The sequence below is a fragment of the Salmo salar genome, chromosome 03 (genome assembly GCF_965601325.2).
Source record: "Salmo salar chromosome 03, fSalSal1, whole genome shotgun sequence".
Taxonomy (NCBI): domain Eukaryota; kingdom Metazoa; phylum Chordata; class Actinopteri; order Salmoniformes; family Salmonidae; genus Salmo; species Salmo salar.
The window spans coordinates 76,753,152-76,770,805 of NC_138293.1; the positions used below are offsets into that span (position 1 = coordinate 76,753,152).

Below are 17,654 nucleotides of genomic sequence, written 5' to 3' on the forward strand. Positions count from 1 at the left end.
CATGCATGTGTGTGTTTGTGTGTGCGTGCATGTGTGCATGTATGTGTGTGTGTGTGCCAAGGTTATTATAGTTTAGTGTTTTATATTCATTTTTATATCTATTAGTTTGAAGGATATTGTTTCAAATTCAGTTTAGTTTCAATTAGTTTCACATTCACTTTACTAGTTTTTATTTAGTTTAAAGGGGCAATCAGCAGTTGCTACATAGATGTTTTGCCTTGTAAATGAATGACATGCACCTATTGATTATTGAAGAATATAACTTATAAATGAGCTTAGTTCAACTGTCGTAGCACATCAGGACTTCAAAAACAAGCTTGTTTATTCTGTTTGGAAACAAAGTAAATGTAAACAAACAATGTATAGCATAAAAAACATGGTTAAAACTATCATTTGGATATCATGCATGGTCAGTCCTTGCATGCATAGCTATGTCTATGAATTTCTTGTTTTTACTTCCTGCTTTTACTTCCTGTTTTGAGAAATAGTAGAAATGGGTGGGGATATTGTAGGAATGGGTGGATTTTAGTCATAATTATGACTGCGGGTGTGTTATCTAGTGACGGCCATCAATATGTGCTGTGTCATTGAGATCCTGTTAAATTACTAGAGGGGCTATTTAATAAACTCTCAACGTTCCATCAGAAACTGATTTCAGCAAGTTTATGGATGTCGATTGACTGCATTGTTTGAATAGAATGTTGGCATATTTGCAGTTACTTTGATATCTTGTCACAGCACTGGTTGACCAACTCCCTGACCAAAATGGCTGATCTTTATCCCATCATAAGAAGGTTCATGTCCATTCTAGTATTCAAAATCCTAATTATATGTGCTGTGATTTGTTGATTCAGCTCTAATGAGATTCATAAACATATATTCCATTGTATTAGCCACAGCAGTTAACATAATTTGAATGAACATTCTACATTACCATGGAAATGATTGTGTCACAATACCAGGCAGACATTGAGAGTGTACCCATGAGTTTACCAGTCAAACTGCCAGGGTGAGTGGTTCCAAGCCCATTTTATTCATCGTTTGCTACAACACCTTGCTTGATTCAGCAAGGTGTAATAACATTTTATCATGTTGTCAAGAGTCCAAGAGTTATCGCAGAAACAGGGCACATTTGATCACTTTTGTCAAGTTGTTGACCATTTTTGGTCACAGCCTTCCAAAGTGTGTTGCATGGATAAATTCCCGGATAAAAACTTTCTGACTTGTGCCTATATGATAACTGCATGAACTTTACAAAAACCATGTGGTCAAAGATCAGGAAGTTTTAACTGCAGTCAACTTCAAGTTTCTGCATTTGCTCTTCATCAACTTCATCCTGTAGCCATTGCCTGCATTGTAGGAGGCTCTATTGTCAACCAATCATTATGGTGTTTTTGTTTGACCCACGGGAAGTGACCAAAGACATGACTGAAACAGGAACACACTTTGTCGTGATTCAGATACTGTATATGTAAATTCAGCAAAAAAAATAAACGTCCTCTCACTGTCAACTGCGTTTATTTTCAGCAAACTTAACATGTGTAAATATTTGTATGAACATAACAAGATTCAACAACTGAGACATAAACTGAACAAGTTCCACAGACATGTGACTAACAGAAATTGAATAATGTGTCCCTGAACAAAGGGGGGGGGGGGGTCAAAATCAAAAGTAACAGTCATCATCTGGTGTGGCCACCAGCTGCAATAAGTACTGCAGTGCATCTTCTCCTCATGGACTGCACCAGATTTGCCAGTTCTTGCTGTGAGATGTTACCCCACTCTTCCACCAAGGCACCTGCAAGTTCCCGGACATTTCTGGGGGGAATGTCCCTAGCCCTCACCCTCCGATCCAACATGTCCCAGACATCCAAACATGTCCCGCAGATGTGATGTTTGGATGTACCAATCCTTTGCAGGTGTTGTTACACGTGGTCTGCCACTGTGAGGATGACCAGCTGTCCGTCCTGTCCCCCTGTAGCGCTGTCTTAGGGGTCTCACAGTATGGACATTGCAATTTATTGCCCTGGCCACATCTGCAATCCTCATGCCTCCTTGCAGCATGCCTAAGGCATGTTCACGCAGTTGGGCATCTTTCTTTTGGTATTTTTCAGAGTCAGTAGAAAGGCCTCTTTAGTGTCCTACGTTTTCATAACTGGCTCTAATTGCCTACCGTCTGTAAGCTCTTAGTGTCTTAACGACCGTTCCACATGTGCATGTTCATTAGTTGTTTATGGTTCATTGAACAAGCATGGGAAACAGTGTTTAAACCCTTTACAATGAAGATATGTGAAGTTATTTGGATTTTTATGAATTATCTTTGAAAGACAGGGTCCTTGAAAAAGGGATGTTTCTTTTTTTGCTGAGTTTATATATAATGTGATATTTGAGGCTCTCTCACCAGTTGATAGTCCAATGTACACGCACATACAGTGGCTTGCGAAAGTATTCACCACCCTTGGCATTTTCCCTATTTTGTTGCCTTACAACCTGGGATTAAAATTGATTTTTGGGGGATTTGTGTCTTTTGATTTACAGAACATGCCTACCACTTTGAAGATGCAAAATATTTTTTATTGTGAAACTTGAGAGTGCATAACTATTCACCCCCCCAAAGTCAATACTTTGTAGAGACACCTTTTGCAGCAATTACAGCTGCAAGTGTCTTGGGGTATGTCTCTACAAGCTTGGCACATCTAGCCACTGGGATTTTTGCCCATTCTTCAAAGCAAAACTGGTCCAGCTCCTTCAAGCTGGATGGGTTCCACTGGTGTACAGCAATATTTAAGTCATAACACAGATTCTCAATTGGATTGAGGTCTGGGCTTTGACTAGGCCATTCCAAGACTTTGAAATGTTTCCCCTTAAACCACTCGAGTGTTGCTTTAGCAGTATGCTTAGAGTCATTGTCCTGCTGGAAGGTGAACCTCCGTCCCAGTCTCAAATCTCTGGATGACTGAAACAGGTTTCCCTCAAGAATTTCCCTATATTTAGCGCCAGCCATCATTCATTCAATTCTGACCAGTTTCCCAGTCCCTGCCGATGAAAAACATCGCCACAGCATGATGCTGCCACCACCATGCTTCACTGTGGGGATGGGATTCTCAGGGTGATGAGAGGTGTTGGGTTTGAGCCAGACATAGCGTTTTCCTGGATGGCCAAAAAGCTACATTTTAGTCTCATCTGACCAGAGTACCTTCTTCCATATGTTTGGGAAGTCTCCCACATGCCTTTTGGCTAACACAAAAAAGCAATGGCTTTTTTCTGGCCACTCTTCCGTAAAGCCCAGCTCTGTGGAGTGTAGGGCTTAAAGTGGTCCTATGGACAGATACTCCAATCTCCACTGTGGAGCTTTGCAGCTCCTTCGAGGTTATCTTTGGTCTCTTTGTTGCCTCTCTGATTAATGCCCTCCTTGCCTGGTCCGTGAGTTTTGGTGGGCGGTCCTCTGTTGGCCGGTTTGTTGTGGTGCCATATTCTTTCACATTTTTACTAACAGATTTAATGGTTCTCTGTGGGATGTTCAAAGTTTCTGATATTTTTTACAACCCAACCCTGATCTGTACTTCTCCACAACTTTGTCCCTGACCTGTTTGGAGAGCTCTTTGGTCTTCATGGTGCCGCTTGCTTGGTGGTGCCCCTTGCTTACTGGAGTTGCAGACACTGGCGCCTTTCAGAACAGGTGTATATATTCTTAGATCATGTGACACTTAGATTGCACACAGGTGGACTTTATTTAAGTAATTATGAGACTTCTGAAGGTAATTGGTTGCACCAGATCTTATTTAGGGGCTTCATAGCAAAGGGGGTGAATACATATACACGCACCACTTTTCGTTAACATTTTTTGGGAATTTTTTGAAACAAGTAATTTTTTTCATTTCACTTCACCAATTTGGACTATTTTATGTATGTCCATTAAATGAAATCCAAACAAAAATCCATTTAAATTACAGGTTGTAATGCAACAAAATACGAAAAACGCCAAGGGGGATGAATATTTTTGCAAGGCACTGTATATTAAGCCTTACCACTCAAACGCGCCCAATATATGTGGTGCTGCTCATGGCAACATCATCTCGCTGAGTCTACCTTTAAATTATAAAGTCAATCTCAACGTGACTCGCCAGATTCCGAAGCTTGAAAACCCTATAAAAATAGCTTGAAAACCCCATTCTATTTTCCCCCCTCCCGCCCAAGAAATTACTAAAACTGAACATAATTCTTGATGGTTTTTATTATTGTAGTTAGTTTTGGAGTCAAAGATAACAGTTTCAGTATAGCCGGATGTGGAGGTCCTGGGCTGGCGTGATAACACCTGGTCTGCGGTTGTGAGGCCCGTAGGACGTACTGCCAAATTCTCTAAAACAACATTGAGGCGGCTGATGATTTTTGGGTTTTCATTTACTATAATAATAACCTTGGTGTGTGTCTGTCTGTTGGTATGTCTGTGTGTGTGTGTGTGTGTGTGTGTGTGTGTGTGTGTGTGGTGTGTGTGTGTGTGTGTGTGTGTGTGTGTGTGTGTGTGTGTGTGTGTGTGTGTGTGTGTGTGTGTGTGTGTGTGTGTAATATCCACTGGACCTACATCAGGCTGGTGGTGGGCCATGAGCACAGCAAAGTTGGTGAGGTGGGAACAGGAGCAGGTGGTGTGTGTGCTGTTGGTGTCCAGCAGTCTACAGCCCTGAGACGACCACTGGCCTGTCATCGACCGCTCAGAGTAATTCCAGAACGAACAGTTGGGACTGTAGTGGTTCTCCAACTGGAGGGAGAGAGTGAGAGAGAGAGGGGGGGGGGGTAATTTCAAATGAAAATTAATTAACTTTATTGATACCCAAGGTAAATGGTTCTGTCGCAGGCTTTATAACAACACACAAACATAAATAACAAACATAAAGTGCTGCAATCCATTTAAACATGTTTATATACAGTACAAGCAGATGACAGGGAAATAAAATACAGCCTATTTAAACAGTTGGCAAATATGTGGGAGAGAGAGAGAAAGGGTGAGAGGTGAAATATATTGTAATGCATGTGTACAGTAACAGAACAGGGTGTACAGTGTGGGGGACGTAGTGTTTGATGCTCTGTATACAGTATGTGTATGGGCTTGTTTGTCTACTACAGTACAGTATGTGTATGGGCTTGTTTGTCTACTACAGTACAGTATGTGTATGGGCTTGTTAGTCTACTACAGTACAGTATGTGTATGGGCTTGTTTGTCTACTACAGTACAGTATGTGTATGGGCTTGTTTGTCTACTACAGTACAGTATGTGTATGGGCTTGTTTGTCTACTACAGTACAGTATGTGTATGGGCTTGTTTGTCTACTACAGTACAGTATGTGTATGGGCTTGTTTGTCTACTACAGTACAGTACGTGTATGGGCTTGTTAGTCTACTACAGTACAGTATGTGACGTAGTGTTTAACCTCCTGTATGTGTATATTATGTCAATGTACATTTATGTTTATTTATTTATTATTATTTTATTTATTTATTTTTACCTTAATTTAACTAGGCAAGTCAGTTAAGAACAAATTGTTATTTTCAATGACGGCCGAGAAACAGTGGGTTAACTGCCTTATTCAGGGGCAGAAAGACAGATTTTTAAATTGTCAGCTCGGGGATTCAATCTTGCAACCTTTCGGTTTATGCAAGTGTATGTGAGTGTCATTTTTATGTGAGTGTAGTGTGTATATTGGAGTGTATTGTGTGTATGTGAGTGAAGAGTGCATACTGGAGTGTATTGTGTATGGGAGTGTATTGTGTGTATGGGAGTGTATTGTGTATAGGTGTATATTGTGTGTATGGGAGTGTATTGTGTGCATGGGAGTGTATTGTGTATGGGAATGTATTGTGTATGGGTGTGTATTGTGTGTAGGGTTTGTATTGTGTATGGGTGTATATTGTGTGTATGGGAGTGTATTGTGTATGGGAATTAATTGTGTATGGGAATGATTTGTGTATGGGTGTGTATTGTGTGTATAGGTGTGTATTGTGTGTATGGGAGTGTATTGTGTGTATGGGAGTGTATTGTGTATGGGAATGAATTGTGTATGGGAATGTATTGTGTATGGGAATGTATTGTGTGTAGGGTTTGTATTGTGTGTAGGGTTTGTATTGTGTATGGGTGTATATTGTGTGTATGGGAGTGTATTGTGTATGGGAATTAATTGTGTATGGGAATGATTTGTGTATGGGTGTGTATTGTGTGTATAGGTGTGTATTGTGTGTATGGGAGTGTATTGTGTGTATGGGAGTGTATTGTGTGCATGGGAGTGTATTGTGTATGGGAATGTATTGTGTATGGGTGTGTATTGTGTGTAGGGTTTGTATTGTGTATGGGTGTATATTGTGTGTATGGGAGTGTATTGTGTATGGGAATTAATTGTGTATGGGAATGATTTGTGTATGGGTGTGTATTGTGTGTATAGGTGTGTATTGTGTGTATGGGAGTGTATTGTGTGTATGGGAGTGTATTGTGTATGGGAATGTATTGTGTATGGGAATGTATTGTGTATGGGAATGTATTGTGTGTAGGGTTTGTATTGTGTGTATGGGTGTGTATTGTGTGTATGGGAGTGTAGTGTGTGTGGGAGTGCATTGTGTGTATGGGAGTGTATTGTGTGTATGGGAGAGTGTGTGGACTGTATGTGTGTGAGTCACAGGAGGTTGGTGGCACCTTAATTGGGGAGGATGGGCTTGTGGTAATAGCTGGAGCGTAATGAGTGGAATGGTATCAAATACATCAAACACATGGTTTTCATGCGTTTGATGCCATTCCATTTGCTATGTTCCGGCCAATATTATGAGCCGTTCTGTAAGTATGTAAGCGTATAACATTACATGTAAGTGTATGTATACCTGTAAGTGTTTGAGTGTGAACACCACCGGCTCAGTGAGGAACACTCTGCTGGACTCTTTATTGATGGAGGCGGCGATGACGTGGGAGTTGACCGCCAAGCCCCGCTCCCCCGGTGCTGCCTCCAGCTCCATCTTCACCGTGGCGTTCTCCGTAGACAGGAAGGAGCCCAAGTTCTTATAAAGAACAAACACTACCTTGACTTGGCCTGGAGGGGGAGAGAGAGATGAGAGACGGGGCGAGACAGGGATAGACGGGGAGAGGCGGGTAGAGAGCGAAAGGGTCAGAGAGAGAGACGGGGAGAGGGAGATAGAAGAAGAAAGAGAGATAGAGAGGGGAAATGAGAGAGGGAAAGGAAAAAAGAGAAAATAGAAACAGAAATAGTGTGTGAAGGGAGCATAACAAGGAGAGAGAGTCAGACAGAGAGAGAGAAAATAAAGAGGTAAAGGAGAGGGAAGGGGGAAGGAGAGAGAGTCAGACAGAGAGAGAGAAAATAAAGAGGTAAAGGAGAGGGAAGGGGGAAGGAGAGAGAGTCAGACAGAGAGAGAGAAAATAAAGAGGTAAAGGAGAGGGAAGGGGGAAGGAGAGAGAGTCAGACAGAGAGAGAGAAAATAAAGAGGTAAAGGAGAGGGAAGGGGGAAGGAGAGAGAGTCAGACAGAGAGAGAGAAAAGAAAGAGGTAAAGGAGAGGGAAGGGGGGAAGGAGAGAGAGTCAGACAGAGAGAGAGAAAAGAAAGAGGTAAAGAAGAGGGAAGGGGGAAGGAGAGAGAGTCAGAGAGAGAGAGAGAGAGAGAGAAAATAAAGTAGTAAAGGAGAGGGAAGGGGGAAGGAGAGGGAGTCAGAGAGAGAGAGAAAATAAAGAGGTAAAGGAGAGGGAAGGGGGAAGGAGAGAGAGAGAAAAGAGAAAGAGGTAAAGGAGAGGAAAAGGAGGAATAGTAAAAAGAGAAGAAGACAGAAATAGCGAGAGAGAGGACAGGGGGAATAGTAAGGGGGAAAGGAGGAAAGGGAGAGAGGCAGAGTGACAGAGAGAGAGAGAAAGAGAGAGAGAGTTAGTGAAGGTTAGAATGATGGTAAGAACCGTTTCATTTTGACTGGTGGGAAAGAGGGGAGATTTAATGTGGAGGGCAATGGAACATTCATCCCTCAAGCATTCACAGATCTCCTATTATTCCATATGAATTTTTCATGTGCGTTTGTTTCAATCATTCTAATCTGGTTCCCACTGCAGAGCCGAGCGCTGACAGAAAACAGAGAAGGGGGAGAGGGAGGGATGGGTGGAGGACTGGAGGGAGGGAGAGGAGGAATGGAGGGAGGGAGAGGGGGAGGAAGAGGGGGGCTTGAAGCGGGAGAAGAGATGAGAGAGGGGTATAAGATGGTGGAGAGACGGAGCAAGGGAGAGAGAGAGCGAGAGCTGAGATTGCTCTGTCAGGCTGTGGGTGATAGTCATCTACACGCCTCTCTAGCTATTCTATTAGGAGTGCTGTTAGGAAACCATCAAGGACGAAATGGTCTCAGCGCTTTTATTAATCTGATTGGCCTGTTATTATGAAACAATAACTTGGTCAACTGCATGCAGATTACTTTAGACTCGCATGAAAATGCAAATGGAAACATTGAGTGAGAGATCCCCGAGCCCAAATCTCAGGTCATGAAGTGAACGGGAAATCCATAAGCCCATATCTCAGGTCATGAAGTGAACGGGAGATCCCTGAGCCCATATCTCAGGTCATGAAGTAACCGGGAGATCCCCGAGCCCATATCTCAGGTTCATGATGTAACCGGGAGATCCCCGAGCCCATATCTCAGGTCATGAAGTGAACGGGAAATCCCCAAGCCCATATCTCAGGTCATGAAGTGAACGGGAAATCCCCGAGCCCATATCTCAGGTCATGAAGTGAACGGGAGATCCATGAGCCCATATCTCAGGTCATGAAGTGAACGGGAGATCCCCGAGCCCATATCTCAGGTTATGAAGTGACCGGGAAATCCCCGAGCCCATATCTCAGGTCATGAAGTGAACGAGAGATCCCCGAGCCCATATCTCAGGTCATGAAGTGAACGAGAGATCCCTGAGCCCATATCTCAGGTTATGAAGTGACCGGGAAATCCCCGAGCCCATATCTCAGTTCATGAAGTGAACGAGAGATCCCCGAGCCCATATCTCAGGTCATGAAGTGACCGGGAGCGCTGTAGGGTTTGACTGTGATGTGATGACCGTGATAAGGTTACTGACCATTGCGGCTGTACTGTTTGATGGTAGAGGCGGAGAGCTGGATGGTGCTGTCGCTCACGTAGTTCTGAGGAAAGGACAGGTCCTGAAGGTCCATCTCTGTGTTCAACACGTTTACCTCCAGATCTAAGATACACACACAGGCACATGGGAACAAAGAGTTAGAGTTGTTCTGCTTTGCCAGGATATTGAGCATGCCCTGCTCTACACCAATCCACCTACTGGAATTACTTTTGCTACTAATTACAATTACTAATCACACACATGCATGCACCCCACTGCTTCCATTTCCCCCTATTTCTTACCGATATTGGGGGCCCGGTCGGTGAAGCGGTTGCCGTACATGTTGTTGGCCAATAGGAAGGCTCCTTTCTCCAGGACGTCCAATAACATGGTGGCAGTGTGGGCTTGCTCCGTAGTGTTCATGTCCTGCCATGACTCCAGAGCCTCTGTACGCAGCAGGTTGTCCACTGTCTGCACTACCGCCTGGCAACACAGAGGGGGCGCTAAGGTTCACACTGCTGTATTACACTGCATTACATTACACATGCTACATTTACATTACATTTACGTCATTTAGCAGACACACTTATCCAGAGCGACTTACAAATGCTACTGCTGTACATTACATTTTCTGCTGCTCTACTCTTATAAGTAGACGTTTGACCTGTTATCCAATTTATAACAGAGGCCTGTATGTTTGATTCACCATGTAATTCTCTTATACTATGCAGGCCTGTATGTTTGATTCATCATGTAATTCTCTTATACTTTGCAGGCCTGTATGTTTGATTCATCATGTAATTCTCTTATACTATGCAGGCCTGTATGTTTGATTCATCGTGTGATTCTCTTGTACTATACAGGCCTGTATTTTTTATTCATCTCTGTGATTCTCTTGTACTATACAGGCCTGTATGTTTGATTCATCGTGTGACTCTCTTGTACTATACAGGCCTGTATGTTTGATTCATCATGTGATTCTCTTGTACTATACAGGCCTGTATGACACACACAGGGTCAATAGATTATTCTTCATTGTACAGTGGAAGGGAGAGAATTACAGCTGCACTTCTATGCTCTTCACACAATCACCATACATTTCCCCTTACACTAAACCTATTAAAACCATTCTAATTATATATATTTACCATATACTGTATTACATCTCTGTTACTTCATAAGCTACAGTACAACCAATGCTAAACAAGGGTGCTCTAGTGACACACCACAACACAGCACACTTTGCATAGATCGTACACCACTGCAGATTTCTATGTATTTTGTTCCAATGCACAACAGACAGGTTAAGGAACACATTTGCTGCAGGATGACAGAAATCATTAATATGTAGAAATACATCATACATACTACGATATCACACACAGGATCATTTCATACTATCAAATGACCCCTTCCACATAGCCAGAGATATCATACTGTACTGAACTGTACACAGCCAAGGCTCATACAGCAACGTATATCACTATAGTAACATTACAGTGAAACCTAGCCGAGATATGTCACAGAAACATTACTACCGCTTCTATTACTCCGCCCCACATTTCAGAGAGATACTATGAACATGAGGGAAAACTACAAAGCAACTAGCAGCCTGAGGAAATATTACAGAAACATTTCACTGAGGCATCCACAGAGATATCAGCCATACAGCGCACACACACACGCACGCTCGCAGCATGCAGACACATGCACCTGTACACGCACACACGCAGCACGCTTACACACACACACGCATACGTACACACACACACACACACGCACACACACACCGCTGCACCGTGCTCCGCCTGCAACTAGAATGATTCTGAACACATTACATGATATATCTCAGCCTAAAGAAATCCTATACAGTACACACATACGTCTACTACAGGCTAGGGGTTATCTTTCCCACATTATTCTCAGTAGTCAGTACACTGGTAGGCTAGAAGATATTCTCCATTTAAAGTGTGGGGATTAAAGGGGAAAGTTACCTGGATGTAAGCCCGACAGGTCCGCTCTCTCTTCTGGAGCTGAGAGGAGGGAGGACAATAGAATTACAGTACACTTCTATAGGGTACTGTAATACCAAAACAATGGCAAACTGCAAGTCTAGAGGGATGTTATACACTATGGGTCTGTTAGCATGCATTTTTAAACACCCAGTTCAGTTTGTCTGTGAGTGTGTGTGTTTGTACAACTTTGTGTGTGTGTACATCTATCTGTGTGTGTGTGTGGTGTGTGGTGTGTGTTTGCACATGTGTGTCTTCTACCTTGTTGTAGTTGCGTGCGGCTGACTCCTTGTTGCCGGGCCGCAGGGCCTGAAGCTGGGCATCCAGTATGTCCAGCAGCTGTTCCATCAGACGCACTGACGAGCTGACATCACCAGCGTGGATCCGCCCCCGTGTGTGGTTCACCAACTCCCCAGCTATGTTGGCAGCATTCTCACCACTCTTTATCTACACACAGAGACACACATTTCCACCACTGGGTACTACACAGAGGAGTGTGTGTTGGGGGTTGCTGATGGTTGAGAGTGGTTGAGGGTGCGGAGTAGACTCACGGTTTTCATAAAAATACACTTTAAATATACTCAATAAAATAGTTGTAACTCAATTATCTTTAAATATACGTTAAATATACTCAAGGAAAATAGTTGTAATTCAATTATCTTTAAATATACTTTAAATATACTCAACAAAAATAGCTGTAACTCAATTATCTTTAAATATACTTTAAATATACTGAATGAAAATAGTTGTAATTCAATTATCTTTAAATATACTTTAAATATACTCAATAAAAATAGTTGTAATTCAATTATCTTTAAATATACTTTAAAGATACTCAATAAAAATAGTATTTCCATTATCTTGACCTTAATGGCCTTCCATAGGGTGAATGACTAACTATAGAAAGTGGAGAATGAAGAGTGGATGCATTTGAATATGGGTCTAGTTGAAATGAGTCATTCTAATGAGTGAAAACCTTAGTGTTATGGTGGTGATGGGTTTTAATCAGGAGAGCCTAGGAGACATGCTAATGGCAGTGTGCATATGGACACAGACACCTAGGGCCAGAGGCAGGGCCAGAGGCCCCCAACAGAGGGACTAGTAGAGGTGGAGGTCTTACCTTCTGGGCTACCTGGTTGACCCAGGGAGAGGTGCAGTTACTGAGGTCAGGGCCCCGAGGGTTCCACATGACCGGAGCCGCCAAGCACTGGAATGAGGCGATGCCTGGGAGGGCCAGGGAGGAAGGGAGAAAGGAATGGAGGGAGGAAGAGAGGGATGGAGAGATAATAAGCATTAGGTATTGGGCAATTATAGAGAGATGGATTTTAAAGAGAAAAGGAACAGGGCAAAGAGTACGACAGATAAAAAAAAGAGTAAATGAAATGAACTTTAAATATGCAATACTTTGAGTGGTTCGGCGGAGGAGAGAAAAGAGAGGGAGGAGGGAGGAGGAAGTGTGTGAGAGAAAATGGGACAGAAGTGGAAAGGTTAAATAATGGAGTGTAGGACAGAAAGAGAAAGAACGAGAAGGGAGGGGTAGGCTTTCAAATGAGTTGGCTATAAGAACATGGCTTTAAAGGAACACAAATTCACACAAACGTGCGCTACACACACACACAGCCCCCCCCCCCCCCCCCCACACACACACACACACACCAAAGACGGCGCCATCAGGCATCGTCTCTCATCTGCAAGAATAACACCTCAAGGGAGGGACCTCCCGCCACCCCTCGTTTTCAGCTAAGTTTTCCGTTTAGTTAGGAGAGTTCAGAGAGAGGACAACACACTGGGATCAACCAAGGAAGGGTCTTTCCACTGCCGCTACACAAACAGCTCCATACAGGGAACAACAGAAGAGAGGGGAGAAGAGAAGGAGAGAGGGAGAAGAGAGGGAGAGAGGGAGACAGAAGAAAGGAGAAGAGAGGGAGAGAGGGGAGAAGAGAGAGAGAGGGGAGAAGAGAGAGGGAGAGAGAGAGAAGAGAGGGAGCGAGCGAGGGAGAAGAGAGGGAGAAAGGGAGAGAGGGAGACAGAAGAAGGGAGAAGACAGAGAGACAACACAGCAGCAGAGGAATCAGAGCAGAAGTACCCTCCTTTTCCCCCCCCCCCCCCCTCCGCTCCCTACCCTCCTCCATCTAGTGCAGATTGGCTTTGAAATCTCTGCCAAGACATGGCAATTAAGCCAGCTGCTAATTTAGCGTTACTGTTGTTGTCAGAGATGAGAGAGAGAGTGAGAACACAGAAAAGCAAGAAGAGATGGAGGGGGAGTGGTGGTAAAAGATATTCTATTATTTTCTGGAACTCGAGAGGGATATTTGATGCTTGCATGTTTGGAGTTATAGAAGCTAGCATGAAGGGAGGTGTATCCTGTTTTGTTCAGTCTTTCATTTCATTATTCCACACTTTCACTTGGCTATCCCTGTTTTGCTGTGAAATGACTCTTTCATTTGGAGAGGAGAGGAGAGAAGGACGGGCTTTCATGTAGAGGGAGTCCTCTGGGATCCAGCCTGCTACTGAGACCAACAGTGGGACAGGAGAGGAGAGGGGGAGACAGCACAGCCAGCCAGGGGAAAAACAAGAGCTGCAGCACAAACACACTGAAACAGTGACACACTGGAAAACACACACACACACACACACACACACACACACACACACACACACACACACACACACACACACACACACACACACACACACACACTGAAACAGACACACTGGAAAACACACACAGACTGAAACAGAGACACACTGGGAAACACACACGTGCACGCACACACACAGAAATACACACAAACGAAGAAAAAAACACACGCACATGTATGTATATTCACACGTGTACTTGAGCGCATACAAAAAACTAACAAAAACCACAGACACACATGCACGCACAACCACACACCCCAACTCAAATAACCACACACTCATACATACAGGAAACACTGTAATAGTCAGTCCCCACCTAGTGATCCTTTAGGACAGGGGCGGTCCACAGTCTCTCCTCTCTGGGTGGAGGGCCACTGCACCCCTCTGGCGACTCTGGACTCACACACCTGGGGCTCCGGGCCCTGGACGGGCGGGCGGGGAGGCCGCCTGGTGACTGGTACGGTGGCTGTGATTGGCCGCAGGTCAGGGCCCTTGTTGATAGCGCCAATGGGGTGAGAGGTGGGGGCCAGGGGGCGGGTGGTAGCAGGGCTAGAACTGGAGGTGAAAGGTCGGGCTGGAGTGGTGCTGGTCACCTGAGTGGTCGTCAGAGGGCCTGAAGAGAGAGAGACGGGGGGGTGATTTAGTTTAGTTTTAAAACACATAATAAAGTACATGTATAAATAAAATAATTGAGGATGACAAAATAAAGTCAAAATAAAGTCAAAGATATAAATAGGGAAAGTGAAAGTGAGAGACAAAAAAAGGGAAATAAAACAAAAGAGATGGAATGAAAGTCGGGAGAGGGGAATAGAGAAAGACAAAGACAAAACCAGAGCATGAATAAAAGAGAGAAAGGCACGTAAATGTTACATCTCTCAGAAGTTCAAAAGTTCTCCGGATAATAATTACGGCACAAACTACTTTTGAGCATATCAAAGCTTTAATACATCTATATATTACTCTTTCAGTGTTCCTATCACTACCCCTGGAGAGGGGGAGGGAGCGTGCACGGCAAGAAAGGAAGAAGAAAGGAGGACGTCAATTATTGATCAAATGTATATGACAGAAGTCACTACCGACATTAACAACCAACTTTAATGCATCCATAAAAGTAACACATCCCAACTAAAAAGTCTCAACTGATCAAACACCCACTCTCCTCTAACAACACTGGGACAAGACTGTCTGTCTGCCTCTGTCTTTCTCTCCATCTTTCTCTCTCTCTCTCTTTCTCTCTCCCTCTCTCTCAGGGCCAAATACTAACTCCAGATAGGCCTGCATCGCTAAAATATTCACCCAAAACACAATGGATAATTAATCTGAAAAAGCAAGCTACGTACAAGAGGGCGAACAGGTGGTGATTTGCATTTGTGCAAATATCCCACTACAACTGACATCAATGGACAAATGATACCAGAAATAAAGGTTCACTGTACACACACATCTCAGGACTCTGCGTTGACTCACCAGTGGTGGGGTCCGGTGGTCCGAACTCCAGCGGGTATCTCAGAACATTATAGTTGTTCCAGATGTAGAGCTGGTTGTCTCTGGGGTTATAGTCCACAGAGGAGACGTACTGGTAGGGGTTAGGGAAGGGGATGTGGACGGGCTCCTCCCGGGCACGGTTCGTGTTGTAGGCGTAAAGGATCAGGTCCCCGCCGGCCTCGCTGTCGTCGTCCTGGTAGACGCTGCGCACGGCGTAGAGCACGCCGCACGCCATGAAGGCGTTGGACGCCAGCCTCTTGTCGAAGCTGGTCTCCCAGGTGCCCTCGAAGCGCAGGGTGTACGGGTTCACCTGGGAGGAGAGGGGGTGATGGTAACCATAAATATATCTCAAACTACAGAAGAAACTGTAGAATATCACCCATTCTCAAACGCTCAATCCTGGTGTTACGGTGATAAACACAAGAAAGTGTATTTATGAAATAATTGTAAAAAAACAATTAGGCCTACTTTAGTTGAGCTTAGAAATGTCCAGTCCAAGTCCATCCCCCTGTTACACTCCTCCCTCTTCTATTCCCTCCATCACCCTGTTACACTCCTCTTACACTCTTCTATTCCCTCCATCCTCCTCTCCTCCACCCACCTGGCTGACCACCAGTCGTCCGTTGTTGGACTCTGTGGCGTAGATGACCCACAGCCCGTTCTCGTCCACCGCAAGGTCGATGTCGCTCTTCCCACCCCAGCGGTAGGGCGATGTGTCGTGGTAGTTGGCGTTGGCGATAATGGCCTCGCCGCTCTTGATGCGTGTGCGCAGGTCATACTTGACCATGTTGCGTGTGCGCTCCTTATTGTAGAACACGGCGCCGTCGTATACCACGAAGCCTGTGCCATCAACACGGTTCGGCAACCTATAGGAGGGGAAGAAGTGGGTGGTCAGAATATGACAGGAGAATCAATAACCCATGAGCTTTTGGGCTATGACCGGCTCAACCCATAAGCACATGTCCAAAGATACCAACTGTATGATCACATACATTAGAACAGTGGTTCTCATACTTCACAATCCCATGGAGCACAAGAAAAAACATGTATTTCACTAAATTAATTGGACTTCACACTGACCCCTGAGGTGCCCCACCAGTGGTCCACAGATCACCACAGGACCCCATGGAACCCACACTGCCATTCACCATCCATCTACAGCAGTATTCAAATAAATCAATGCAGAGGCAGAGGGATTATTTGATGTGAACTGGCGGGGGGGCAGAGGCGGTGCTCACTTGTAGGTGGTGGTGGCGCGGTTCTGTCTGAAGTCGTCCCAGGAGGCGTACTCATACAGCATGTCGGTGCGGTAGGGAGTCCAAGGCATGACATAGAGCCGGTCACCTGACTGCAGGGGGTCCTTACACCACGCCCCCGATTGATGCTCCGCCTCCTGCAGCGAGCTGGCCGCCTGTACCCGCAGCAGTGTGCCCGGACACACGAAGACTGGAGGAGAGTGGAAAGAGAGAGAGATGGGGAGAGAGAGAGGGTGAGAGAGTGAGAGAGAGGGAGGGAGGGAGGGAGGGAGGGAGGGAGGGAGGGAGGGAGAGAGAGAGAGAGAGAGAGGGAGAGAGAGCGAGAGAGAGAGAGAAAGGGAGAGAGGGAGAAAGAAAGAAAGAGAGAGAGCGAGCGGTAGAGAGAGTAAGGGAGAGAGAGAGCGAGCAAGAGAGAAAGAGAGAGAGATGCAGTGTGAGAGATGGAGTGAAGGGATATAAAAGGAGCAATGTAAGATAAAGGAGTATATTAAGGAGATGATGAGGGGGAAACGGAAAGAGAGAGGAGATGAGGAAGAGGAGTGGGGACAAAGAAAGGGGTAGAAGATGGGATGAGAGTATTGTGGGGAAAGAGACGAGGAGAGATGTTCACGATAACAAGTTTGAGATTTGAGGAGAGGGAGACAGAAAACAAAAGAAGAATGGGAGAGAGAGAGAGAAAGACAGAGAGAGAGAGAGCGAGGGGAATGAGGTGAGATACATTATCAGATCAAAAATGAAGGAATACAAAAAGCTAATTTGCTAAATATCAGCATTGAGGCCTAAGAGCTGCCTGTAGTGTTCTGATAAATGGTAGATTCCTAGCTGCTGCTGCCCAGATAAGGTATTTCATCTGATTAATCTTGGCCTACTTAAGGTTTTATTGTGCATGTATATTGTAAGAAGCTCAGTATTCCTGCTCTGTGGTAGGAAATAACAGTATGAGTTTTAGAGTGTTGTATCAGTACAGGTGGTTGGATCTCAGTCAAGAGTAATGCCATGAAGTCTGGGGTAGAAAATAAGAGCCTGGCCAGGGTCCCCTTCTTCTGTTGTTGCAATCCATACTTCACACACACACACACACACACACACACTCACACCACGCACGCACGCACGCACGCACGCACGCACGCACACACACACACACACACGCATGCATGAACACACACA

At 44.6% G+C, this 17,654-nt stretch overlaps 1 protein-coding gene across 1 annotated transcript in view; it reads right to left on the reverse strand.

The window, feature by feature from the left end:
• The window catches only part of adgrl1a (adhesion G protein-coupled receptor L1a), a 58,727-nt gene that overhangs the window by 19,040 nt on the left and 22,033 nt on the right, over window positions 1-17,654 (reverse strand). The window contains exons 3-13 of the mRNA XM_045715417.2: window positions 16,470-16,677; window positions 15,833-16,097; window positions 15,214-15,541; window positions 14,063-14,359; window positions 12,224-12,327; window positions 11,365-11,550; window positions 11,086-11,124; window positions 9,394-9,574; window positions 9,092-9,214; window positions 6,862-7,067; window positions 4,583-4,756 (exon numbers count right to left, since the gene is read on the reverse strand). Coding sequence (XP_045571373.2) covers window positions 4,583-4,756; window positions 6,862-7,067; window positions 9,092-9,214; window positions 9,394-9,574; window positions 11,086-11,124; window positions 11,365-11,550; window positions 12,224-12,327; window positions 14,063-14,359; window positions 15,214-15,541; window positions 15,833-16,097; window positions 16,470-16,677 — 2,111 coding nt within the window. The remainder of the gene's footprint in view (window positions 1-4,582; window positions 4,757-6,861; window positions 7,068-9,091; window positions 9,215-9,393; window positions 9,575-11,085; window positions 11,125-11,364; window positions 11,551-12,223; window positions 12,328-14,062; window positions 14,360-15,213; window positions 15,542-15,832; window positions 16,098-16,469; window positions 16,678-17,654) is intronic.